We start from the raw sequence: 25,733 nt of genomic DNA, 5'->3' as shown, positions 1-25,733 counted from the left end.
ACCAGCGCCATCTAACAACAGAAAGCGTAGATAGCCAAACGCTAATCTTGCTGGAGGCGACTGTCCCGTGCCTGAGGTAATGGGCTGGTTGTTCTACTAAACCCATATGCCAGGGCTGGCTCCCACCAGCTCTAAATCAGCACTCAGGACATGGCCTTGGTGTTCGTGCCGAGTTCGGGCGGTGCTTTGATGGTGTGCTGGATGCCAGGGAGTCTTCCCAGCCAGCATGCCAATGCCTGGAAGGGCACGTCCTTCTCATCGAAGTGGTGGCCTACCTTCACCCATAGCCAGGCAGCGTGCTTCTGCCTAGCCCTGTTCCGAGAATCATCTGCTTTACCCATCTCTGACCACCCCAGCTGAAGCTTTGTGTCCTCAGTGTCTCCCACGTGCTAAATCCCTGGAAGGTCTTTTGCCAGGATCATGGTCCACCCACAAAGAGCTCCTTTTTCTTCTCTCCTGAAAATAAAATAGCAGAGGTGGGGTTTGGGCTCAGCATGCTGTGTGTTCCCTGCCTTTGGAAGAAGAGCATAGGCGTAGCCTACGGTGCTCACCTCGTCCTTTTGGCTGCCAGGTCCCGTTGAATGGACGCAGCAGGGTGGCAGGGCTGCTGGAGGCCCATATGGTGGATGCCGGGGAGCTGCTGGCTGGGTAGCTGCTAATTTCTGATCTGTAATGGGTAGATCTCCAGTGAGGGTGAATGACCCAGCTTTCAGGCAGTGATGCACATAGCTGAACTTCCTTCTGTGCTCTCCACAGTGAGCTGTTTAACTTCACGGGGGGAGAGCACCACTCAGCCAGCTGCTGTGCCTATGAGAAGTAACTGAAAGCAATTAGCAGTGCAGAGAGCATAAGGGAGGTTGTGAAATACCATTTCAGTGAAGGCTCGCTAACTACTCAGTGAAGCCTCAACATGAGCACTTATTGCATGGGTATGGTAAGGTTATATTGCTGTGAGTGCTCATCAGACTTCGTCTCTCCTGGACAAGACTGCCATGCTGCCTGGCCGGCATCAGCATGGTGTTTATTTGACAGGGACTTCAGTTATGCTTTCAGTTGTGAAGCCAGCGCTAAGCCATGGGGGAAGGCTATGACTTGCAAACCTCTGCCATGTCTTTGACTCCACCGGTCATTCCTCCTGCATGTGACTGCGTCTAAACTTGAACAAAGACGTCTGCAGTCAACCAGGGCTGCCCTAACAGAGCTCAGCTGTCCTAAGCACGAAGCTTTGAAGTAATTGCTGGGGGAATGATGGTTGTGGTGCAGCTCACTTGGCCTCGGGGAGGGTTTCCCCAGAGATCATGTGGAATCCATCTGGTGGGAGCGCCGGAGGTAACTGAGAGGCATCACACCCGGCACTGTTGAAGCAGCTTAGCTGGAGGTTTGGAGCCAAAGCTCTGGGCACTGTGGTGAGCAGAAGCCCCAGAGCTCTTCATGGAGTTTTGAATGAAGGGGCCTGGCCGGTGTGGGTGAGAGTTTGGCTTTGAGATGCTAAACTGGGGACTTCTTCCACTGATACAAGACAGGAGCTGAACAAAACCTTGCACCTACAAAGCAGCTCTTGATTTATACACATGCTCTCCTCAAGCCTTGGTGTCACTTGGCTTTCAGCAGCCACCAGAGGTCTGCCATGTCAGCAACAGCTGACAGGAACAAGTGCCAGTCGGGAGCGTGTGTAGAGGGGAGCTGCAGAGCAGATGGCAGCAGGCAAATAAATTTGGAGCTGCCATGGGAATAGTCCTGGAAACAGTCCAGACTGTGGATGGAGGCAGATGGGAAAAACCCCGTTTATGTGTCTTTCCAATTTTGCTATTTTTCAGATCCCTTTATTTCCAGCTCCATTATTTCTGGGCCGTTCTTTTCTGTCTGTTACTGTACCCTCGTCCTTATTTTTCTTTTTTCTTCTCCATCTGTCTTTTCTCTCTCTTTTTTTTTTTTTTTTTTCTTTTTTTTATACTTACATTATATCTTAGTTTGTGGAGGGCTACCCAGCCTGTATCTACCTTCTTATAAATTTATCCCCAATTCCTTTGCCCCACATGTCCATAGCTGATCCTAAAAGCGTCCCTTGGCACTGACAAGCTCAGCACATGGACCTGACTGTTCAGCATGGAAGGAAGGGAAACACCTGCGGTGCTTTTGCTGTGTGCTGCCCGTTTCCTTTTCCACCTTCCCTGTGGGAAGTGGGATCCCATGGAGGATGGGCTGAGCTGGCTTCCTGAGAGCATGAGCCTTGCCTGATGGCTGGTATGTCTGTCCTCTGACACTGCAGTGATGTCTTTGCTGTCAATGTGGCTGCCTCCCTTGTGAACCAGCCCGTCTTATGTTCACGTGAGTTCACCTGCAAGATGCATCAGTGGTGTACTGAATGCTTGGAGAGCTGGATCAGCCCTCGGTGTCAGTCCTGGACCCTAATGCTGCTGGTGTTTCTGTGTCATTAGAGGGGAATAAAAAAAAAAAAAAAGTGTGGTGCGGAGAGCTGTTAGTGGAGCTGTTCATAAAATTTGTTTAGTTTCTGCCTCAGCAGAGCCAAGGGAAATTTCAGGTCTGCAGTAGGCTGGGCAGAAGGAGTGCTCCCTGCTGTGGGAGAATGCACACTTCATGCAAGCTATGAGTGGATTTGAAGAAAAAAAAAAAAAACAAAAAACAAAAAAAACAAACACACCTGAATCTGCAGTTACTTGAAACGAAGGAAATGTTTGTGCAAAAGTTGGGAGCAAACCTGGATGTGGGGTGCTGAGGCCCGTGCTGCCTGATGCAGCCCTGCCTGATGGGGCCACGCAGGTCCTGTGCTATCACAGCAGCCCTGACAGCCTGCAGGACGGAAAGGCTGGGGAATGTCCTGCAGCCCCGGCTTTTGTGGGGAGCCCACTGAACCGTGGCTGTGCTTTTCTGTGCATGTTTTCTGTTCATTGCTAAGCAGAAAGTAAAGTGTTAATCCTAAGGTGGACAGGTGCCCCCCTCCTGCTCGTATTTACTGCTGCCTGCTTCTTTCTTTGATGATGGTGACTAATAGTTCATCAATGCCTGGGTTATACTGTCTCTATTTAGGACTTGCAGCCTGTTGAGTGACAGTAGGATGTGTGGGCAAGCTGAGACGCCCAGACCTTTTCTGGCAGGATTGTTAGGGCAAGAAAATACTCTGGAAACCACAATGTGAATCATTTGTCTATCCAAGCGGATGACACTATGCACCAGCCATGCTGCTCTGCAGTCAGACCTGCATGGTGGAGTGACTGTGTCCAGACCAGCTCCCTGTGGGGCTGAAAACCTCCAGGACAGATGAGGTTTCATGATAAAGACCTGAAAACCTAATCCTGTGTGTCCTGCTGTGCACTTGCTGATATGTTTGCAGTATGCTTTTCTCTCTGCCCAGCTCTGGCAGAGCATGGAGGCACGGAGGAGATGGGAGCAGAGACTTCATGGTGACACTGCATGAGGCCATGCGATGTGCCCATGAGTGGCACACACTGTCTGCAGGCACTGGCAGGTGCTCAGGCAGGGCTGGCTTGCTGTCTTTCTGGGGCAGGCTTTCCTGCTTGGTGGCTTCTGCTTCATGCCATGTTTCACAGGGCAACAATGTCCCTCCTTGTTGCTTGTGCCGTACCTTGCATCACCAGAGCGTTTAATCCTCTTCAGAGGGAGCTGGGCTTGCAGGGAAGAAGGAGGTTTATAGGGGGATATGGGCATTGCTCAGGGTCACGTGGCTAAAACAAGCTAAAACAACAAGAGCAGCCCTGTCTTCTCAGCAAGTGTTGTTCCCATCCATCTCCTGCTGTGCTGGCCCAGGAGGCCACAAATTCAAGCAAAAAATGGCCTTGTTAGTACAGATGGCTCTGGGGGATTGCCAGGGCCTCTGAGCTGTGCAATGAGATGCAGCTCCAGGGAGGCTCACGCTGAAGCTTCGCTGGCATCAGCAGGGCTGGGTCCTGCTCCTCTTGCTGGGTCAAGCTTCCTCCCTGCCACCTCCTCCAGCTCGTGCCTGTTGTCATGCTGCAAACACCCGTGCATTTGTGCACGAGAAGCGCTTTGATGGCCAAGTGTCCATCCCTACTTTCCGCATGACTCTGAGATGCTGCCACACTGCAGCTGGACTGCAGCCACCTCTGGGTGGGACGTGGCAGCTGCTGGCGGTGCACAGCAATGCTGTGCTGCTTTTCAGGGTGGGGAGAAAAGGTTACTGTTTGTGATTGGGAGCAAAGGGTATCCTGGGGAAGCAGGAAATGACGGCCAGGTGGGAGCACGCCAGCGCTTTGTGTAGGGAACTAGAAAGGAATGAGAATGGTTAATGGTGCAAACTCGACATGCATTGCCAAAAATGAACTCATGTCTGTAAATATTACACTGCACTCAGCAAGATTAGCACAGGAAAATACCAGTTGTTAGGGTTCCTGTTACCATCTGAATTATGCAAACAATTTGCTTGAGTTTATAGATGAGCTGGGGCAGAGTAACGTAGGGTTTTTTCTAGCCAAAGTATTTTGGTGCATTAGTATGTTAGCACATTTCCCAGCCTCATAGTGCTACACAAATGGATCCATGCCATGCTGTTTTGGGACAGCACACTGTCAAGTGTGGCCTTTTCCAGGCAATTCTGAAAACTTGGGAATGTTGGAATGATGCCGACCTTTCACGTGTGCTACATGGGGGCTGTATGATGGCCATAGAGGCCCGGGGCGGTCACCAAGCCTGGTGCTGGGGTGAAGGCTCTGTACTCTCCGCCCCACAAACGCAGCTGAGGAGTTCCTTGGCACCTCTGTGGTGGGCAGCAGTGACATGCCCAGTGCCAGGCTGTTCGGAGGCCAGACACCACCGCGATGGGCTGTGACTGGAATGATAAACATTGGCTGTCGGGGAGGCTAACTGCCTTTCCCACGGCCACGCGGTGAGTCGGTGTCAAGGCAGGATTAGCAGCTGGGCGTCCCTGGCCACGGCCCCGACCACACGTGCTGCTGCTGACTGCATGACCCAGCACACGCGTGGCCATGGAGCTGGCTCTGCTGCTGCAGCCTGTGTCTGCATGCAGGAGCAAGCCTGGGACCAGAGCTCCCCCTGCTCCCTGCCATAGCTTGGGTAGAAGTAGGTCACCAAAATTCCCATTGTGCTACAGAGCTTTGGGGACACCTGAACAGAGAGGGCATAGTTGTGAGCCATTGCTCTCTGTAATCCTATCATGGAATGAGCCCAACCATACTGTTAGATGCTAGAGAAGCCCCATAATCATGAAACCTGGCTTTTAAAGTGCTGCTCTTCAAGGACTCATTCGCTCTGGATGATTAATGCCTTGAGGTTCCTTAGGGTAAAAGCTGGAGGAGGACCAGGCACGGTAGTTTTACTGGCAGTAAAACTTCAGCTTGCCTCTCATGCTGAATACAAGTCCAGCTCCCAGGAATGTAGCTCCTGGTGCTTCTCCATAATCTCTGCTGGGTCCCCCGGCGTGCAACCCTTGGCTTTTCTGGGCACTACAGCCAGGAGACAGCCCCTCATGTATGGTTCAGAGCTGGTTCCTTAGACCGCAGCCCCTTGGCCCTGGGGACCATGATTCTCCTCTTCCCTTCGGCAGCAGCGGTGCAGAATTGACGCTGGGTCTGTAATTTAGCTCAGGACTGTTATGAGACACAATCTAGCTCTAAAGCCAAGGCCAAATAGTACTAGCATGGGGTCAAGTTCCTAAGGCACTCTCTGCCTTTGGGACTAATTTGGGTGCTGAGTAGCTGGGCAGGTATTTGAATGTTGCCTACAGAGGTCTCTGGATCCTATTCTTCTCTCTCGGATCACCTAAAATGGTAAGAATTTTCCAGGGGGATTAAGGTTGTGATCTCTGGGGAGGGGAGTGGACATCTGGTAGGAGTCCTGTCTGTATTAATAGCCTCCGTTTAAATGTATGTTATCAAAAGAGGCAGCTTCTAATCAGCCAAGAGACCGTGCACCCTGTTGCCTCAGGGGCTGCCTGTGACTTTGGGCTGTTAATCATGGCTTTCCACAGGCACACAGGTAAAGTGGACACGCTGCGGTCTGCATTGTGGGAGAAGCCCTGTGTGTGAAATTACTGCTGAACAGGGAGGAAGGTTTTGCTAACAGAGAAATAACTCTTTTAAATGTGGTCTTAAGTCTCTGCAGTCTGCAGCTGTAACTAATGATGGCAAACAGGCTTGTAACCAGTGTGTGGGACTGGTGCTGGGAAGAGCATGGTGGCATGGGCTGTGCGCCTTGTAAATGTTGTAAATGTTTACTCGTTTGTAAAATGCACTGGGTGTATGCTTCGTATCTGCTGCGGTGAGAGGGCTGGGGCTCAGCTGTTACTGGGGGAAGACTGGGTGAAGGTGGGGGATGGCGCCTCTCCCCGCAGCCAGTTTGTTGTGGCATTACTGCCTGGGGCAGGGGAAACCTGCAGCAGAAGCCCAGCGGGTAAACCCAGATGGTTTGCTCTGCTCTAGTGGGCGGTGTGTGCTTGCTCCCTCTTCTGTGTTTATCTTGTAGATCAAAGAGGTCGACTCTCTCCAGTAGTAATAATATAAAAACCTAATTTTTCCTTCTCATTAACACTGACAGTGCATGTCAGCTCTGCATGAAAAACTTGACTGATTCTTAAAAACTGATTTTGTGTGTGCCCAGCCTGTATTTACAGCCCTAGGTGACAACATCCAATTGCAGTGCTATTGCATCTCTTAATGGGACGTAGCCCAAGGGGTGGACATGCCCTGGAGTGCAGGGCTGCAGCTCCTGTGGGCATCAGACCAAGCTGCTGCACACTCAGAGCTAGGGGGCCGTGGTGCTCCACACCTGGCCGGGGGCACAGAGCTTCTTAAAAGTTAGGGAGGGAACTCAGCTTCATGCTAAGCCACCTGGGACAAGGCATGAGTGCGAGGCTTCTTGCATGGCATGTAACTCGCTTAGGATTTGCTTGTGTGAGGCAGATACGCACTACGTGATATCTCTCTCCAATTGATATTTGACTTCCATGGTATCATTTTTTAAACATCTCAAAGGTGTTTAAAAAGAGCAATTCATTCAATTCAGATGTAAGATTACATTTATTTGCTCACTTCAGCCCACCAGACTGACTGATACTGTAGCATCACTTCATTCTACTTCTAGCTCTTTCTTTCTTTTCTTTCTCATGTTCCTGTGGGGAGATGTTCTCTGGGGCAAGGACTGGGCTTTGCTTGGCATTTCAGGCACTGCACTGAGATTATGAGAGAGCCGAGTCAGAATTCCTGCATTACCAAACTCCCTGGACAAGTGACTGGGGCTGGTCACAAAATCTCTGGCTCCTTGGCAATGAACACAAGCCAGAGTAGCCAGTTTTAAACTGAAGCAATGACAGCAGTGATAACCTGACATCCTGTGCACTTTTCAGTGGGTGCAGAAATGCACCAGCCTTCAGGTCTGTGTGAAGGCCTTTGTCCAGCCCGGCTGCTGGTCCTGCCACCTGAACCGAGGGCAGGGTCTGCCCTGCCAGCATTCGTTGTTGTGCTTGATATAAAATACTAAAGTGTCTGCTGAGCAGATGCTGCAGCTGGAGTGCTGCCACCACCAAGTTATAGCTCCATGTCCATTCTTAGAGCAGCAGGACGCCCCTTTCCCTGGCACATCACCTGGGGGGTGCCACAGCGCTTGCCCCAGGGCAGGAACCCCGCAGCCAGAGAAAGCCTCGTGTCAGGCTCCTGGGGACACCTGGGCATGGTAAGGGCACCTAGCTACTGAGATGGTGCAGGTCCGTGCAAAGCTGGGAGTGTAAGAGAGGAGAAGGTAACACACAGGTACTGAACAGAACTTTTTTGGCCTTGACTGATTTAGCTTGTTTGGAAAGGTTTGGACTTCATTGCTTAAACTCTGCCTCGGTGCTCAGGCCTACTCTAGGCAGTGGTGCTGTGCACTCCGAGAGCTTTGCTAGCCTTAGCTGAGCTCTGTAGTAAGTGTGAAAGTCAGCCCTGGGGGATGTGTTTGCAGGGTGTTTTTAATAGCACGTCCCTGCTCCCTGGGGAACTGTGAAGATTTAATAATGATTGGGATGTGCTCAGACATGGTGGCAATAGGACCATAGGGAATGATTTTGGCAACTGCCTGAGGAACTTGGAACCATTCTTGTTCTAAATAAAGAAGATTCTATTTTATCATCAGACTAATTTTTGAATTATAGAGTATGAGACTTGCACGTGCCCCAGCCTGGCAATGGGAGAGCATAGCTCTCCGCTCTTTACTGCCAGCCCTCCCAGTGAAAATGACCTGCAAGTGATTTGCAAAGCCAAAGGAAAGAGAGAAATGTTTGTTGTCCAGGGCAGTGTGCCTGTGACCTTGAGGTGCAGTTCTCAGCATTGCTTCTCCTTTCTGATTAACAGGACGCTTCTTTTAAGGGTATTCCCTGGTATTTATAGCAAACCACAAAACATATAGAAGAATGCTGAGAGTAGCGACTCGGGTGACACAGCAGCAGATACCAGGTCCTGAGCTGAAATAGGCAGGTGCTGTCACTGCTTGGTGGCATGGGGGCTGTGTACTCGGTCTGCTCAGAACAACAAAGCTGACAGCCAAAAAGCAGTTGCTCTTTCCCTGTGTGCCCAGTACCCCAGCAGAGGGTTAACAGCTTCAGCCTCATCTTCCTTCCTAAGTGACAGAATAGTCCGTAAGGTTTAAGTACAGTTTCCCTGGTTGTTTTCAGAGACCGCACTTGAAGTTCTTCCTTGGTGGTTTATCACATTTAAACATATCCCCCAGAGACATTAACACATATCCTGTGCTAAGTGCTTTGCTTATCAGCTATGCTTCAGCTTCATTTGCTGAGCGCTTTGATTTCATTTGTTCTGCAAACCACTGTGCTGCTGTGTGGTGGTACACAGCCCCGCTGAACTGGGATGAACCAGCACGGGGCCGTGGGAGACAGGAACTGAAGGGAGCGGCAGGGTTTGTGTTAATGCCATAGCTTTTGTGGGGCTGTGCTTCTCAGGTCTGCACCATTTCCAGTCCCAAAGCTTGCTGTGCTGCAGTGGTGTAGCCCTGACCACTAGCTGGGACAGCTCTGGCTGCTCTACAGCACGGTATCAGCATGACTTGAGGTGCACAGGAAACCTGTAGGGCCCAAATATTTGAGACTTTTGTTTGAAAGATGAAAGGCACGCGTGCCTGTCTGTGGGCCGAGGGGCTGTTTTGCAAAGCTGCAGATGCTCTTTTGGGACAAGTGGCTAACTTGTACCTCTGTGTTCAGGTAAATGTTAGGGTTGAATTCCAGCAGGTCTTTTGTGCCAAATACCCTGATACTTGAGAAGGCCACTGGTCTGGCCAGCCGCCCCTTAGCTGTAGCCAAATTCATCAGGGAGCTACATTTAGACAGCACTCTGCCAGGCTGGTAGGAGAGGGACACCTTGCTTGAAGTGGGGGTAGTTTCTGGTGTGTCCTGAGTTTCATGATTCGTCTGTTTTCCAAGTCAACAAAGACAGGCCATGGTTAAGCTTTGGAAAGTTAAGTGGTGGGAACATGGAGCAACTGGAGCCTGAAGTTATCAAGGAGACAAACATTTCCAAAATCATGATAAATCATTTCCAAAATCTAGACTCAGAAAATGTATTTCTTTGGTTACACAACAAATGCCCGTTCTGTTCTGTCTGCCTTCTGTGAGAGGGGACTCAACAGCATGGGGGAGCAGCAGGGTGCCAAACGTTTCTTCCTTGGGGCAGCGTGCTCTGAAGCCATGATGGACGTTTGTTCCACCCCAGGGAAATGTCCCTGTGGTCCCAGTGCAGCTGCTACCACTACTTTTGGGCTCTCGTCACCAGCCCCTGCTGGGCTGCTCCTGGGGGAGGGTTGTAGGGGACGGTGTGGCTGGTGTGGGCTCTTGGCATGGCAGGGGTGGGCAGACACACATTTGCTGGGACAACACGGTCAGTGTTTGTGTGCTCATGGCAGGCAAGAGGACAGAGGTGGCTTTCTAGGTCTAGATTAGGGCAGGGGTGGTTCTGCTGAGGGCAGAAAGCTCCTGTAAGAGCTGGGAACAAATTCATGCCACAGCTTAGGTATGAGAGGGGCTTTTGGGTCCGTAAGATGGCACAAAGTGGGCAGAAGCTCCTGGGGCTGCCAGGAGCTTCTAATTGTCTGTGGGGCTCTAAAGCTACTGTGATAAATGTGTGTCTCACGTTAGCAGATGATGCGTTGCATGAGAACACTGGATCGTGTTACTCTCTGAGCCATATGCTCACAATTACATCTGGTTGAAAGCAACCCTAAACCTGATATCAGGAGTGTTTCGATACCATTTGCCCTGGACTCTGTACAACTGCGTTTCTTCTAAATAAAACCCACTCGCTTGATACAGCTCTGCAGGGCTGGCGGTGGCTCACATAGTTTCCATGTTTCCCAGCTGTTTGTTTGTTTCATTTACTTGAACCGGCACAAACACAACCCTTGGCGTAGTTGTCAGCAGGACGTGGCCGTCTCCTGACCTTGGCAAGGCAGCGTTTCCAGCCCTGGTCCCCACAGAGCTCAATGCTGGCCAGCTCGGCCTCCGCTTCAGTAAGTTGAAGGGAAGGGAAGGGTGTGAACCCAGCCCCTGCCTCTGCTGCTGCCTCCCTGTGTCAAGTTTCTCTCCTCGGGATCCTCTGTACTGTTTTCTGGAACAGAAACGTTCCAGCTTGCTCCACTGCCTGGGCTTGCAGGGTAGCAAGTGCCCGGGTCAGGACGTGTTTGGTTTGATGTGCGTTTGTGTTTGCTGAGCCCTGCTGCTCGCAGAGGCAGCAGCAATGATCCTGTGGGCTGGGGCTCTCGTGCCAGTGTCAGGCTATCAGGATGGGCTACACAGTTGATGGTAAATCTATAATTACTGGGCTGGGCAGGTGTCCAAGTGGTTGTGTAAGCGGGTCCTCATGCCGTAACAACATGGTAGTCCTGCCCACGCAGCACCCAGCAGCCAAGGGCAAGCACTAGGGGACCCACAGGCCTTCTAGGGATAACAGCTACCCTAGAGCATCTTCTCTACACCCCAAAACCCCAAGATTGGTTCTGATTTATACCGTTGTGCTGATTTCTGCTGTCACAGACAGCAAAGCAGCCAACCACAGTGGGAGCGATTTTGGTCTCAGTGCTTTTTGACCCTGAAACCAGGGCTTGACAGGGTCCAAGGTGAGGCTATGCAGGGAAGTGTGAAAGGCCTCCTGCACCTAACAAGAGGAAGCAGCAGCAGTTTATATTGCCTGGCTGCATCCTTCTCTCTTTCACTCCGTGCCAGTGCTTCAGCTCCATCGGGAAAAGAATAATTAAATTTCTTCTTGACGTCCCGTTGCCAGACTGCTGCCACGGCTCCTGTCCAGTTACTGATGAAGGTTAAGGTTGCATCCCAGCTTGCTTGTAGTACGGGGAAGCAGAGCTCTGCTGAGCTGGGGCCACAGGCATGCAGGAGACACATGCACGGGGACTCGTATATCCTCCAAGGGCTTTTGCAGCCTTCTGGGCTGGGCTTTGCTGGCTTCCTCTGAGGAAGGGCGTGGGGAAATGAAGAGAGCTGTTACTTAGCAGAGGTGGTCTGGAAGGCTGAGCCTGGGTGCAGGCTGGGGCAAGTATCTGTGGAAAGTGTGAGCTTATATCTCTGGCCAAAGTGGAAAATCCTCTGGTCAAGAGACCCCCACACCCAGCTGGGCTCGCAGCTGGAGCATTAACCAGCTGGCCATGGGGAGCAGTCATGCATTGGGCCAGTCCTGCTGGCATGAACTGAAGAAGTTTCTTTAAATGTAAGAACGTAAAAGGTCTTTTCTTGTTTTTCCTCATGACTTTATATGTGAAAGCCTAGTGAAACAGGCAGCTGGAAGCTGCACAAAAGGCCTCGGAGGGCTGCAGCTGGCTGCAGGCTTAGGCTGGAAACATGGAAACTATTCTGCTCTTGGTTGGCGGTGATTTCTGCTCAGATAATGCCGTGCCTCAGACGGGATCTTGCCAGCCCTGCAGTGGGCCTGCCGTAATGAACCAAGTCGCTCTGAGTGATTACGTATCATTATCCTTGCTTGATGTGAAACGAGTAAATAAAACAGTTCAGTATCCTTCCTCTTAAGAAGGTGATGGGGGAAGACTGTTGTGTGACTCTGCTCCCCTCTCCAGCAACTGTGTTCCTGGAGCCATGGAGCAAGCAAGCTCGCCAGCGCTGCAAGCACAGCAGTTTGCACTCCAGGAGGCAGAGAGCTGCATTTTTGTGTTTGGCCAGAGCCCATCCTGCCTCTCTGTAGGCAGAAATTTAGCATTTGGATCTTGGATGGCTATTAAGGGAACTGAAAATATTTGCATTACTAACACATTGCTTATGCTAAGTGCAGCAGCAGCAAGCACAGTGCTTGCAGGAGGCAGGGCGGCCCCTGACCTTGCTGAGCTCCGCAGCACAGCCAGGAGCCAGCCCACAGAGCTGAATGCTCTAGCCTACGTTTTTCTGAATTCCTGATACTTCTCTCCCTACGTCCTAAGTGGCAATACATGACATGGGACATGTCAATACGTGACATCCTTTGCTAGGTATATGAGTTCATGATTGCTGTGATTGAACACAGGTTGTCTACTGCAGCCAGCCTCTCTGAGCACGATGGTGTGTTAGCCTATTCTAGGCCCTAAAGGCAAAGCAGGAGATGCCTGGAAAATGCCTGTGCAGCTGGTAGAGAGCTGTCTTGTTTTGTAAACCATTGAGCTGTCTGATAGCACCGTTGGGGCAATTTTTATTGTTTTCCAAAAGCTGCTTTCTCTAGCAACAAGCCCTCGAGGCACATAAGCCCACTGTCTGCTCGTGGCTGAGCCATCTTGGGTCTGGACAGATGAGGAGTAATGGGAAGAAGCTTGAGCAGTTATCAGGGCTTCGGTGTTCTAACTTTACCCTTTTTCCTCTTGCAGGGCCCGGCAGTTACACTGTGGGCACCATGTCGGAGCGCTTTGACTGCTATTACTGCCGTGACCCGCTGCAGGGGAAGAAGTACGTGCAGAAGGAGGGCCGCCACTGCTGTGTCAAGTGCTTTGACAAGATCTGTGCCAACACCTGCATTGAGTGCAAGAAACCCATCGGTGCCGACTCCAAGGTACGGTGAGGACTCCCAAAAGACTCATGTTATGGGCAAAGCACTTGGAAACATAGGATTTATATATTTTTTTTCCAGTTTTTCAAGTGTTTATTGCTTTATGTTTATGGCAATAATAACATACACCTAAGCTAGAAGGAACAAGATGACATGAAAAGACCACACTTATAGAACCTTGAATCCCAAAGCTTGAAGTTTGAAAGTCCAAGGTGAATTTAAACCCCGCATATCTGTAGCAATTTGAATGCGATTATAAGTAAGGCCCTTGTGCCAGTGCTTTTGGTTAAATGGCCTTCCCCAGCTGCTCGCAGCTGAGTTGCACCCTGAAACACTGAGTGCAGCCCTGCTTAAGAACTAGTTTTAGAGCTGCTCAGCAAAAGAAAAGGGCTTATTGCTCACTTTGTTTCTGTTTGTTGCAGGAGCTGCATTTCAAGAACCGTTACTGGCATGACACCTGCTTCCGCTGCTTCAAGTGCTACACATCCTTGGTGAACGAGCCCTTCATGCTAAGGGAGAACAACAAGGTCTGGTGTAGTAACTGCACCGCCACTGAGGACGCACCCAGGTGTAAGGGCTGCTTCAAGCCTATTATTGCAGGTACTGGTACTAGCAATACTGAGATGAATGCTGAGTGCTGTTCTAGGGCAAAACCATGGAGGTTAAAAGAGCTGTGCAGGCTGCAGTTAGGAGCATCACGGTGAAAATCTGCAGAACTACTGAAGTGGTACACGTTTTGACTGCTGCTCTTACCTGTCCTTTGTAGACAAGTATTCAAAGGCTGCATTGCAGTTAACCCTCATGTGGATTGTTCACCTTAATAGTCAGTATTAGGTGAATTCTACCAAAAGCATTGCTCTGCAAATGAAGATCCTTTTCTCAGAAAGGATCTGGTACCTGACTGACTAAATATGTAAGAAAATCTGGAAGGCCCTGGCTAGTTAAAGTTGGATGTAGAAATTAACAGTGCTTCCCTTGTCCATGTTATGATTAAAGTCCTGTATGGGCAGGTCTTGCCTACGGGTATGTTACATTGCATGAGGTGGGAAGCTTGTCACAGGCCTGAAATCCCACCTAACAAGTTATTTCTGTCTGTTGTAGGAGACCAAAACGTTGAATACAAGAAGATGGTCTGGCATAAGGACTGTTTCACTTGCAGTCAGTGCAAGCAAGTGATTGGATCTGGGAGTTTCTTCCCGAAGGGTGATGACTTCTACTGTGTCTCCTGCCACGAGCATAAATTTGCCAAGACCTGTGCTAAATGCAAGAATGTAAGTCCTTCCACTTTGCAGGGGCAGGTGCCAGAACTGGCCCTGACATGTCTGTTAGAAGCTAGGAGAGTAAACCACCAGACAGATCATCTTGTAGCTGTACCATTGCTTATGTTTCTTCCTTGAGATACTGGTGCAAGCAGCTGGTAACGTAATAATGTGAGAGCTAGAGGCTGTGGCACATGAGTACTTGAGTAGGGTGTAAATCTGTTGAAACAAAGTAAGCACAGACATATGCTAGCTTTAGGGAGGGCAAAGCTAAGAAGGTTTATAGCTCTCTAGCATGTATTGTGTATTCAAGCTACAAAACAATGTTTTGCAAAACAGCTGTTGTACACTTTTGCAATAGATTAATGTAGAATTGCAGTGTCATTGCAGGTAAAATAAACTCTTATGAAAGCTCCAGGCATGCAAGATTTCAGTCCAAAGGAACTTAAGTGTTGCAATGTTTCATTTTAATGAAAACTTTCAAATGATCTTCACCATAACAAAGCTCCCCTATACCATACACCCCATACCTGTGTCACCTATTCTCTTCTGTACTGATTCTGAATCCTCTTCCCTGCTCTTTTCCTCCTAGCCCATCACTTCTGGAGGTCTCACTTACCAGGAACAGCCTTGGCATTCAGAGTGCTTCATTTGCTCCAACTGCAAGAAGCAATTGGGTGGGAAGCGCTTCACAGCCGTAGAGGATCAGTTTTACTGTGTTGAGTGCTACAAGGAATGTGTTGCCAAGAAGTGTGCTGGCTGCAAGAATCCTATTACAGGTATGTTGCAATAAATGCAGCTTGAGGGTGCTGGGTACTTAAAGTCAGAACTGTGATCGCCAAAGGGATGCAGCTCAGAGGCCACCAACACCAGCAGCAGTTCAAATATCCCTAGCCCTTTTCCAACAATTTATATAACCCATGTGCTGTTGGATGGAGGCTGAATTAGTAACTGAGCTCTTAACCTTTTGAACTCCTCAAATTTACCTCCAGAACTGTCCCAGGTAGAACTGTTCCCACTTCAATCTTAGTCTGGAAACTGGAAGTCTAAAAAGAGCAGTGTCATATTGCCCTAAACTGACAATTTGTTTTACTTCTAATATATTTTACATGCCCCAGTTAGTGGCTGCATATGAAAATTGCACAGATCTCGGCTCTGAAATGTGTGCATTATCCTGCTAGTCCTGTAAGTCTTGCATTTGATTCAGCATTTCAGAGCATAGATCTGAGCTTGTAAGAACAAGGTAGGCTGTTTAGCCCAACCTCTTCTTGCTCTGTCTTGACCTTTCCATTAGCTTGACTGTTCCCTGGGAAAAAGATCCAAGGGAAAAGCTAGTTGTAGACAAGCCGCACATACCTATGCTACACTGCCTGGATCTCTCTAATACAGAGCAGCAAACAGTGCAGTTCAGTTGCATTTTGGGCTAGTATTTTAAATGTTATAAATACGGTCACACGGGAGGCAGAAAGAATGGGATCTGCTGCTTGATGGACTAACCCAGCCACGGGAAAAGCTACTATCGCCGTCCTATAATTGTTTTCTCTCCTAGCAGGATTTGGAAGAGGAACCAGTGTGGTTAACTATGAAGATGAATCCTGGCACGATTATTGTTTCAAATGCACAAAGTGTGCCCGTGGTCTTGCCAACAAGCGCTTTGTTTGCCATAATGGAAAAATTTACTGTGCTGAGTGTCCCAAACGACTGTAAGGAGCAGACAGCAACTACTATAAAATGGATTTTAAAGGCCTGCTTTTCAAAATAGTCCTGGTAAAGGTGCAGGTTTTGCATGTTAAGAATTTTACCTTTTTCTGTTTGAGCATAAAACAGACTAAAATAGCCTAAATATACCAGGTTTAACTTTTGAAGCTCCTGCAGCAAGAAAGCATGTACTGTTGCAAAAAGCTAACTTTGCTTTCAAGTAACTATTGGTGTAAAGGCCTGAAATGCCATTTAGATTTAGCATTAGAATTCCAAGTAGTACCATAATCTGTGTGTGGCTTAAACTTAAAAAAAAAAAAAAAAAAAAAAAAAAAAAAAAAGCTAATTTTAAACTTTAGTATACATTTAAGCTCAGAACTTACAATGAAGTGTTTTTAACAAGGCATGCACAAGCCTCAGCACCTTGGAACAGAGATGCAAACATTGCACTCAGGATCAGAGAGGTCCATTATTATGCTTTTTACAAGTACAGGTACATGTATATCACACCATTAACAGAAACTCAATATTAACTTTGCTTATCTTACCATACCAAATTGCAACAAGTGTATGGAGTGTCTTTCTCTTACATATAACAACATTTTGGCAGTACAACTTAGCTTTAGTTAAGTTTCCATAAACTTGTTTTGGTTATGATTTTTGCATGGTTTGTCAAAAGTTTTGCTCGCTAGCTTTTTTTACACTATTGTTTAAATGAGGCCATCTACATATAATTATTAATCCATTAATAAGTAGAAAATCTTTCAACTACAGCAAAATGCACATGCATTTAGAAGTGCCTTAAAAATAGCTCTGATGACCATAGCTCTCCTATCATGTCAGTATATGTTTCATGATTTAATAAAAATGAGACTAGTGCCTGCTTGGAGTCCTACGGTCTGCAAAACTGTTTTTTTTCTATTTTTCTATCTTACCTGATTGACATCGTTTATGGCTGAGCTACTGCAATCAAGTCTTATACTTTGATACAGTGAAGTAGAGAGCCAGCTTTTCTGCCATAGTGTCCTTAAATACATGAGGACCAAAGCAAAAATTTACATAAACTAAAAAAAAATACAGAACTGACTCTAGACCATCTGCCAAGAACAACCTGTGTGGAAAAAAAACCCTTTGGAGAACACATGTACAGCAACAGTCCATACACAGTCTACTACCCTTCAGTGACCTGAATGCTGGTTTTAAAGTGTTGTTTTTTTCCTCCATAGCAATGATAATACCAAAAAGAAATATTTATAAACCAGATGCTACTACACTCATTCCCTTTCGTTCACAAACACCTACCAGAAACAGCGAAATCTCTCAGGATAAATAGAAAGCAGCACCTTGCTGTTTTTGTGATGGTTGCTGCTCCACAACGGCCACAGAACACTTCTAGACTCACTGTTAGAACATAAAGATGCTGGTGCTACAAGTAAAAGGCAAAGGCTTGCAGTAAAAAACAAGTTAAAGAATTCAACAGTTACGAAAAATCTTATAGGCATGTACAAACACAGCAAAACCTAAAGGTGTTAGTACAAATACCTTTCCAACCATATAAATGCAACTGCCAAAGAGGCTACTAATTCTGGGACTCTGCAGTGTGGAGTAGTTAGAGAGCAGTACCAGAGCGCATCTCAACACGGCAAGGGGTTGGAGGCTCCTAGTAAGGTAATGTTTAGCATTACAGAAATAAAGCATTGTTCAACTGCAAAGTTTATTTAACAGTGCGCACATATTTACATAGAGCTGTAACAGACCATTCGACAAATAATATCAGCACAGAAAAAAATATCAGCATCTTTGTTAGAGTGATTGTCTCTGCCTGAAATAACTATCATACAAAAATACATTCTTCTTTTTACCTAAGGCACTGCTCTAAAGTCTAAAACAGTTCTAACATATTCTGAATAGCAATTAGTGAGAGCAAGAAGGCTGAGGGTTTCCTATTGCAATTGCAGATGTTGAGGAAAGAACGCAGTTCCAGCAAAAACATTTGCATTTAACCACTTAAAATTCAGCTGCCACTTGGATGATTCACTTTAATTGAACTATCAGCCAATGGTTTATAGCAGGATTTGAGACAGCTATTCTTTAAATTAATCACTTATTTAGTATATCTATTACAGCAGACATAAGAACAAGACTGCAGTATTACTTTTAGTAGCAGTTTTCAGAAGATGCTTAGTTAATCTCTTCATGCTGTAAAAAGCAGGCAAGTTTAGGTTAAATAGATTACTTAATACAGGCTTCAGGGGAAGGGAAATATATATATATGCAGCTTGCAGTCTGTTATAAAGCTAGAACAGGAACACTTAGAATAATTAACAGTAACATGAACAAAACATGACTTCAATGGTCTAATACTGTTATGTACACAATAAAATAATACTTACATGAGTGTAGATAAATAAATCAGAAGGAAAACATTTTTAAAAGCATGACATGTTAAACTGCACTATGACAAACAAATCTAGGTATTCAACATTTTTTGTAATATTAGTGCATATCCTGTAAAATGTTTTGATGTTTTCCAGTAGATTAAAACATATTAGTGATGATACAACGCTGCATTTTGAAACTTTTGAAATTTCAACATTTTTGAAATATTTTGAAACTTGATGTTGGAAAATACAAATTTTTCCTTCTCAATTCAAAGCTGAAGATACTCAATTTTGCATTTAAAAAATAGCATGTGAATGAAAGCGTACAGCTTTTTTCTAGGACATTACAAATGAACTTGAGCTTTAACACCCACTGAAGAAGTCTTATTTCATCAAGTGCCATTTTAGGAGTATCTAAAATCTGACCAGTAGCAAACTGGAAAGTCTGCAGTGGCACATTGCTGTACATTACTGGTATGAAAACAAAAAAGACTTAAACAAGTTAGCGTAAAGTCTGTCAGAGGGAAGTAAGTAATATTTAGACAAGGAAATCCTATCCAACAATTAACTAAACAAATGGAAAAGGAACATCAGCACAATAGTCTCCCTGAAATGTTTCAAGGTGCAAATCTAGAAGTTTGTCATCCCTCCCCTGATGTGTTTTTGCTTTTTTTTTTTTCAAACTTGAAGATGGATAAAGGCAAACAAGCAGCTTTTCAAAACAAGGCCTTCGGTACTTGATAAAACACTGGATTACTGCAGTGCAATCAGATTATTTCCAGGTCTCTAGTGTTCACAGTTCTGTCCAGAGAGCAAAGAAAAGAAAATATTTAACCATCATACTGCATGTATTCTACATACATCTATCATCACTGTCAGAGTCTACGTGTGAGGGGGTGCACACAGACCCACTTAGTAACTCACAGTCCAAAATCAACATAGTAGCTTTTTTTTTTTTTTTTTTTTTTTTTAAATATGAGCACTTGTTTCCAGAGTTGCATACACAGTTCTTAAAACGGATTACCTCAAAACACATTTACATTCAAAATTAAAGGCAACTCTTTCCTCACTAAGGAGTGAATGATCAGAAAAAAAATGTGATCAGCAATATCACATTAAATCATTTTATTTCCACAGCCTACACAGTAGAGGCCTGGAGGAAAGTCTCAATATAACTATGTCCTTAAGACCAAAACTCAGATGACGCAGAGTGACAGAGGAGACTCAGGAAACAGTTCAGTCTAGAAAAGTGCTATACTTTAATCAAAAAAGGTGCTACACATCACTTAAAGAAAATGTAGATAGCAAGTCTTGTTTTTTCCCCACTGTCATTTATTTCAACTCTTCACGCAGTCATTTATCTCGTGGACAGAGATCTCCTGCTGTGAGTACGCTCATTTGGGGTTTAGCTACGACAACAGAGCAGTTTAGTCTTATGAAAACTAGCATGCTGAAGCCTCTCTGACACACTGTGCTGTACTGCATCAGGGCCTGGGTTGTCAAGTACGTTTGGCTTCAGATGCAACCCTGTTTCTTTCAGAAAATTCTGAGTATTGTGCATGTAGCTTTATTACTCCTCCCAAAATGCAATACAACCGTTGGTGGAATTTAAGGTTGGTGTTACACCCATCAGTGAAGTGAAAGACTATGCTATGGTAAGTATAGAAGACAGCTAATATCTTGCCAGAGCCTGAAAGACCTTTTAAGACCATGCAGATCAGCATCAAAAAGTTACAGAACATGCCTAGGAGTGGAAAGGGGAAAGCAGCCAGGTCTTGTCTGTAGAGTTACATCAGACACCTTTTAAACTGTTAGTATCTTCAAAAGTAACGTGCCATTTAAGACGTTTTAGAAGAAGCCTAAAATACAACAGATGGGCTTGAGTGCTGATAGGAGAAACAGGAGCTTCACAGGGGCTCAGCTGTGTCTTTGGAAGAGCCTTGATGTCAGGCCTGAGCTGCTGTATAGAGCAAATCCCTAAAAAGGCATCAGTTGGTGACTCCTTTTGACAGAATTCAAGTTACAAGCACTAAAGAAGGAGCTTTTCCTCCAGTCTACACATTGGAAAAAGTGCCTTGAAAATAAGAAGCTGAAGTTAAGGCAAGGAGAATAAAAATGCAACAAAGTTAATTATCCAGCCAGAGGAGGGGATAGATAGGGAAATCAGCTTGGATTACCTGATGAAGAATCTATAGGTTTGGTCAAAGAATTCACTGCACCATCTTCCTCATAAGCCAATTTGGGACTAGAAGGTATTGTAGCAGCATCATTCAAGTTTTGATTACAGTTATCAGCAGAGAGACTGTCTGAACTCAGTTTTGTTGACCTGGAATGTACTCCAACGTCAATAAACTCCTCAAAAGTCCATGAATCAGATTTTCCATTAAGATTCTGAATAAGTCCACTTGTATGATCAGCTTCATTAACACCCAACTTCACTGAGTCATCAATAACCATTTCTTTTGCAGGATGGCTGGAAAAAGCAAATGGATACTAGCATTACAATTTCTGGATATTTACTCTTTAGATTCATTACAGGCCAGCTGAATTAGCAGTCTACACAGCTTGCAAAGCAGTGCATATTCTGAAGGGCATCCCTAGATGAGCTCCTCCAGGTGCCACATGGGATTTCCCATCCAAGAGCCAGTGGCGAAGAACGACCCACCAGCATGTAACAACTTTTTACTATACTAATAACTTTCAGGTAAGGTCTGGCTCCAGAAATGATATGAAGAACCAGCAAGTTTAAAGAAGCCCTCCTCTATTAATTTTAGCACTGTGCATTTCTCCTCTTAATTAAAAAAAATAAAAGTTTGCAATGTCATTTCTAAACCTTTAGCATTTAGATGAGCAAATGGAACTAGCATGAGAGGACACGTTTTCCACTATTACATAGGAATAACTTTATGTTTAAAGAGATAAAATTTGAAATACCAAAAAAAAAATCCCATTAAGGGAGGTTTCTGTGTTTTATCTGCTGTTTCAGCACAACTAGAATTGTTCTAGAACTTCCTGTAGGTTATTCTTCCTTTTCAGTTTCATCCCCCCTTCTCCTTGTTGAACATTTTGTTAATGAAAAGAACTGCTAGCTATTTCAATGGAAAAAGTTTTCAAGTCAATACCATTCTTTACAAGTAACACTGCGATGTTGCTGGCTATGTGTATCACTTAGCAAAGCCTGTACTGTCAACATGGTGTCATCTAAACAAACAGTTACCCTGAGCTAACTGACTCTGCAAGAACCTGCAAACTGACAGCATGTACATACCATGTGCCCAGAGCAAGCCAGAGAAATACCAGAAAACTAGTGGGGTGCAAAATTTGATCCAGTGCTACATACAGTAGTAAATTGAATTTAAACACAGAGGGATTTCTTGTGTGACAGATAACTGCTTTGACAATAAAACAGCCACCTACACAGACTCACCTGGAATCCTTTAATTCAGTAAAGAGTAGAGATCCATCATCGCTTTTCAAATCGCTCCCATTCATAAATACTTCATTGGCCTTCAACTCTGACATGTCTTGTTGCTCAAATTCTGTAGAGATCAAGCCATGTGCAGTCTGTAAACAGCCCTCTGTCTCCCCCTTGACTTCCTGGAGTAAGTCAACGCCATTTAGTTTTCCTGGAAGTATGAAGGAAAAAACAAAAACAGAGCTTCAGTAACAGATATGCTGTTCTAAATGAATAAAATACAAGTGTCAAAATGACCTTTCCTAGCCAAAATTTGATGCACTCTCTTTCTGTAGAGAAATTAATCTAAAGGCAAGCTATAACAACATGATTTTTGTTTTTCACTTTCAAAATACATTTGTAAAAAGAAAACATGCTGCCTGCATTTCATACACAAATCATTTTGCATTTAATAATTCTGAATAGCTTCTATTATAAGGATTATTATATTAATATTATAATATTAATATTATAATATATTAATTACATGTTATGGTATTATTATCATAATATAAGATATATATTATTATAAGGATTATTCTATTATAACTGGCAACTATGTACTCTATTTAAGCAGAGATTGTGACATTTCTGGAATTTGTGTCTCAGATCATCACAATGCTATAAATTGAGTGACATTTTAACACTGCTAAAACAACACTGAGACACTGGCAGCGACTTAGATCTCTCATCAAATTTCCTTACCTGATTGATTGGTCTTCTCAAGTCCCAACTCTTCCTCCTCTTCAATGTCTTCTCCCTCGATAACCTCGGAGGAAGACTTCCCTTCATTCTGCAACTGAATTCAGGAAGTGTTATTCATAATTGCTTGCTTATTCACAATTGCTTGCATTTCACAGCATTTCACAAATGGTTCAATCCTAGCTCTCATGCTATTCCAGAGGCTAGCCCATAGCCCAAGAAGAATGGGTAATTTTTAAAAAAATCATTACCAATCAGTAGGTTTTGGAATTGATCTGCAAGTGGTAATGCCAGATCATATTGTTTCTATATGCCTAGAACAAAAATGCAAAGACATTTGGTCTGAACAAGCAATGCAGAAGAATGTATGCCATGGAAAGCTACTGAACGTTACTCTAGTGTGCCAGAACTTTGACCCTCATATGGAAGCCAGTTTGTTCAAAGATAACAGAGGAATATCGGGTACAAGACAAGGCCTTCTCTGGGAAGGGTCATTCTACAGATCTAAGAAAACAAGTACCTTGGATTCGTTTTGATCCGATTTTCGTGTTCTCTTCATTATTTCTTCAATTCTCTGTTAAAATGGGGAGAATATTTGCAATGACAGAGTTTTATGTTTCAGCATTCTGGTTTAAATGTTCATCACATGAATTATATATTTAATAAATTTACTACTTTATTCACTGTTGTTAAAGCTCACAAGCCAGAGCTAGCTTTAAAAATACTACTACTTCTATTTAAATGCACCTGAGACAGTCTGCCTGCTTAGTTTAATACTAACACTTCAACAACTACTTTAGGCTGAGAAGCCTTTCTCCTTTCAAAACAGCATACCTTTTTTCTTTCAAGCCTTTCCTGCATATTTTGCTGCATAATTCTCTCCCTTTCCAGCCGCTGTCTTTCAGCCTCTTCTTGAGCTTTTGCTTCAGCTTCTTCTCTCTGAAAACAAAGCAAGGCCAAAAAAATAAAAGGGAAAGAAAAAGAGCATCTTATGCACAACTCAATTCCAAGAGCTAAAAGCAGAGCCATTACAGATTCTGGTTTAAGATAGACAGGAGTGGCAGACAATCGCTATTTAATAGTACCATGCATTGCAGCTAAATGCCAATGATACAGTTACTGAAATGAAATTTATATTACTGTGACATTTAAAAACTGACTTGAAAAGAATTGCAATTCTTTATTACAATTATGCAAATCTTCTGGATGTTGTTTAGCTAGTCAGAGTTCAAACTATACTTCAGGATGAAGTTTTTCTAAGAAGGATAATTTATGAAGTAACAGGACAGCAACTGAATTCTGTATGTTTCAAGATTAATTTAAAAACCTTGGCAGTGAGGTATACTCTGCAAGATACTCTGTGCTGAGCATTTTCTGTTCCTTCTACACTGGAAAATCTTTTCCACTATGACTGGAAAGAAAATAAAAGCATATGACAATTACTTAGAGTGTTGACTACACTTAAGCAAGCTTTTAAAGATACGTTCAGAGACACATTTCAATGCTGTCCATAAGATACAACTCTTTAAACATAAATCACTTCATTGTAAAGCTGCCTTGATTTTCAAAATTAATCTCATTTAAAGAAAGTCCACTTTCTTCAAAACAGTTTCCTTCGCTTAGAAAGACGCCTTTGGAAAGGTACACATATATTAGCTGTGGAAGACTATCTAGCAACTGGAAAAGCAGACTTGGAAACACTACCAATCTTTCTTTTTGCTCATCTGGAATCAGAGGAGGCTGGATGACTTTCCAAACAGACCGTTTTCTTATAATACACAGCAGTACAGTGGTAAAGTGGTCTCAGTACAAATACTTTTGTGTGTGCAAAGTAACATGCCAGATGGCTAAAAAAATTTTTTGAAAACTTCCAAAATATCTGCCTCTGTCCCACACTTGAATTCATCAAATGTGGGAAGAAAACACATACAACACTAGGACAAGGAAGAACTGCAAGATATTCTTTAAACCAATATCCTGTCACGGACAAGATGAACTCTACTTTCTATCATTCCTCTCTAAATTCCTGAGATTTGTCAAAACTGTTCTATGAAAGAAAATAAAAGACAACCCTCTCAAAAACATGTCAGCAGCTTTGTACAAGGAACACAGTTAGAATCGTACAAATAAACAGACCTGCTGTTGAAGCTCTGCAAGTTTTTCCTGCTCTTCTTGTTCTCGACGGATTCTTTCCTCTTCAGCTTGTCTTTGCTGTTCTTCATAAGCCACTCTCTTTTCTTCCTCCTGTTTGCGGAGCTCCTCTTCCCGTCGTGCTTTTTCTTCAACTGCTCTCTTGGCCATTTCTTCTTCTCTGATTCTAGTGTTTCCAAGATACAGATTACTGACTGGACATTTCCTTCTTTAAAAGTGTGCATGCATGTGAGGCAGACTAGGAAAGCAAGAAAGTTTTCAGTTTGTCCATCATAGAATAATTGCATAATGATACTTTCTGGTGTGGAATTACAAATGCCACCATCCAGACCAGTCAAAGGAAAAAGCAGAATAACTTGAAAGAAACTATCTATACACTTAAACATTCTTGATTAAGACAAGTCCAAAGCCAGCTTTTCCAATAATGGAATGTCTGATTGAGAACTGGATTAAGAGAGAACTATTTAATAAATACCACCTGCATCCAAAACATGAATGAAGCTCTCAATCACTGACAAACAAATTTCGTCAAATTTTCTAAAACAGTTTTTCTTCTGTAGTCCTAGATCCAGAGATATACTAGAGGTGTTTCACTGCAAGATCATGCAGATGTACACATCAGATCTAATCCAATAAGGGCGTGATATATTTCTGATCTGTAGCAGACTCTGTTAAAGTTCATGACAGCTTAATACCCAGTGAGCAGAAAACAGACAAAATCTGATACTCCATAGTGTACAGAGAAGCTTAGACAGGACCTTATGCAGACTTTGCTCTATGACCTGGAGTAAAGATGGCCAGCACAAAATTGTTATTGTTAACAACTTCTTTGTGATGAACCAAATGTATACTGATTTATTGCTTTGAATTATTTAGCTACTACGTTTCTGATCCAGATTTAGGATCACTAAAATGAGATTTAATGTACTCACTTTCTGAGTTCATTGAAGTAAAGTTTCATACAGAGAGGCTGAATATTTCAAGACAACAAAACAAATATAAATGGCGTAAAAACACATTTTAGATTTGAAGTAAAAGCAGTACTGGTGACTGTTAG

The 25,733-nt window shown here is 44.6% G+C and overlaps 2 protein-coding genes across 10 annotated transcripts in view; one reads left to right on the top strand and one right to left on the bottom strand.

Annotated features, from left to right (window-relative positions):
* The window catches only part of FHL1 (four and a half LIM domains 1), a 28,778-nt gene extending 11,899 nt beyond the window's left edge, over positions 1–16,879 (top strand). For 2 of the 4 annotated variants that reach the window (XM_082770719.1, XM_082770720.1), the window contains exons 2-6: positions 12,853–13,034; positions 13,454–13,631; positions 14,133–14,302; positions 14,883–15,069; positions 15,840–16,879. In XM_082770719.1, coding sequence (XP_082626845.1) covers positions 12,879–13,034; positions 13,454–13,631; positions 14,133–14,302; positions 14,883–15,069; positions 15,840–15,997 — 849 coding nt within the window. In that variant the 5' untranslated portion in view covers positions 12,853–12,878 and the 3' untranslated portion in view covers positions 15,998–16,879. Of the gene's footprint in view, positions 1–5,873; positions 5,992–12,852; positions 13,035–13,453; positions 13,632–14,132; positions 14,303–14,882; positions 15,070–15,839 lie in introns of those variants that run through there. The other 2 variants (XM_082770717.1, XM_082770718.1) reach the window with 2 other exon arrangements.
* Positions 16,880–17,683: 804 nt separating this feature from the next.
* Positions 17,684–25,733, bottom strand: part of MAP7D3 (MAP7 domain containing 3) — a 45,556-nt gene continuing 37,506 nt past the window's right edge. For 5 of the 6 annotated variants that reach the window (XM_082770711.1, XM_082770712.1, XM_082770714.1 and 2 more), the window contains 6 exons: positions 24,662–24,842; positions 23,360–23,464; positions 23,046–23,099; positions 22,529–22,622; positions 21,797–21,995; positions 19,745–20,842 (listed from right to left, as the gene is read on the bottom strand). In XM_082770711.1, coding sequence (XP_082626837.1) covers positions 20,533–20,842; positions 21,797–21,995; positions 22,529–22,622; positions 23,046–23,099; positions 23,360–23,464; positions 24,662–24,842 — 943 coding nt within the window. In that variant the 3' untranslated portion in view covers positions 19,745–20,532. Of the gene's footprint in view, positions 19,171–19,744; positions 20,843–21,796; positions 21,996–22,528; positions 22,623–23,045; positions 23,100–23,359; positions 23,465–24,661; positions 24,843–25,733 lie in introns of those variants that run through there. The other variant, XM_082770713.1, reaches the window with a different exon arrangement.

Source organism: Aythya marila, assembly GCF_965140915.1.
Source record: "Aythya marila genome assembly, chromosome: 13".
In the NCBI taxonomy this organism is placed as follows: Eukaryota; Metazoa; Chordata; class Aves; order Anseriformes; family Anatidae; genus Aythya; species Aythya marila.
Note: the sequence above shows the minus strand (reverse complement) of the source record. Positions and strands in the feature narration are given on the sequence as shown.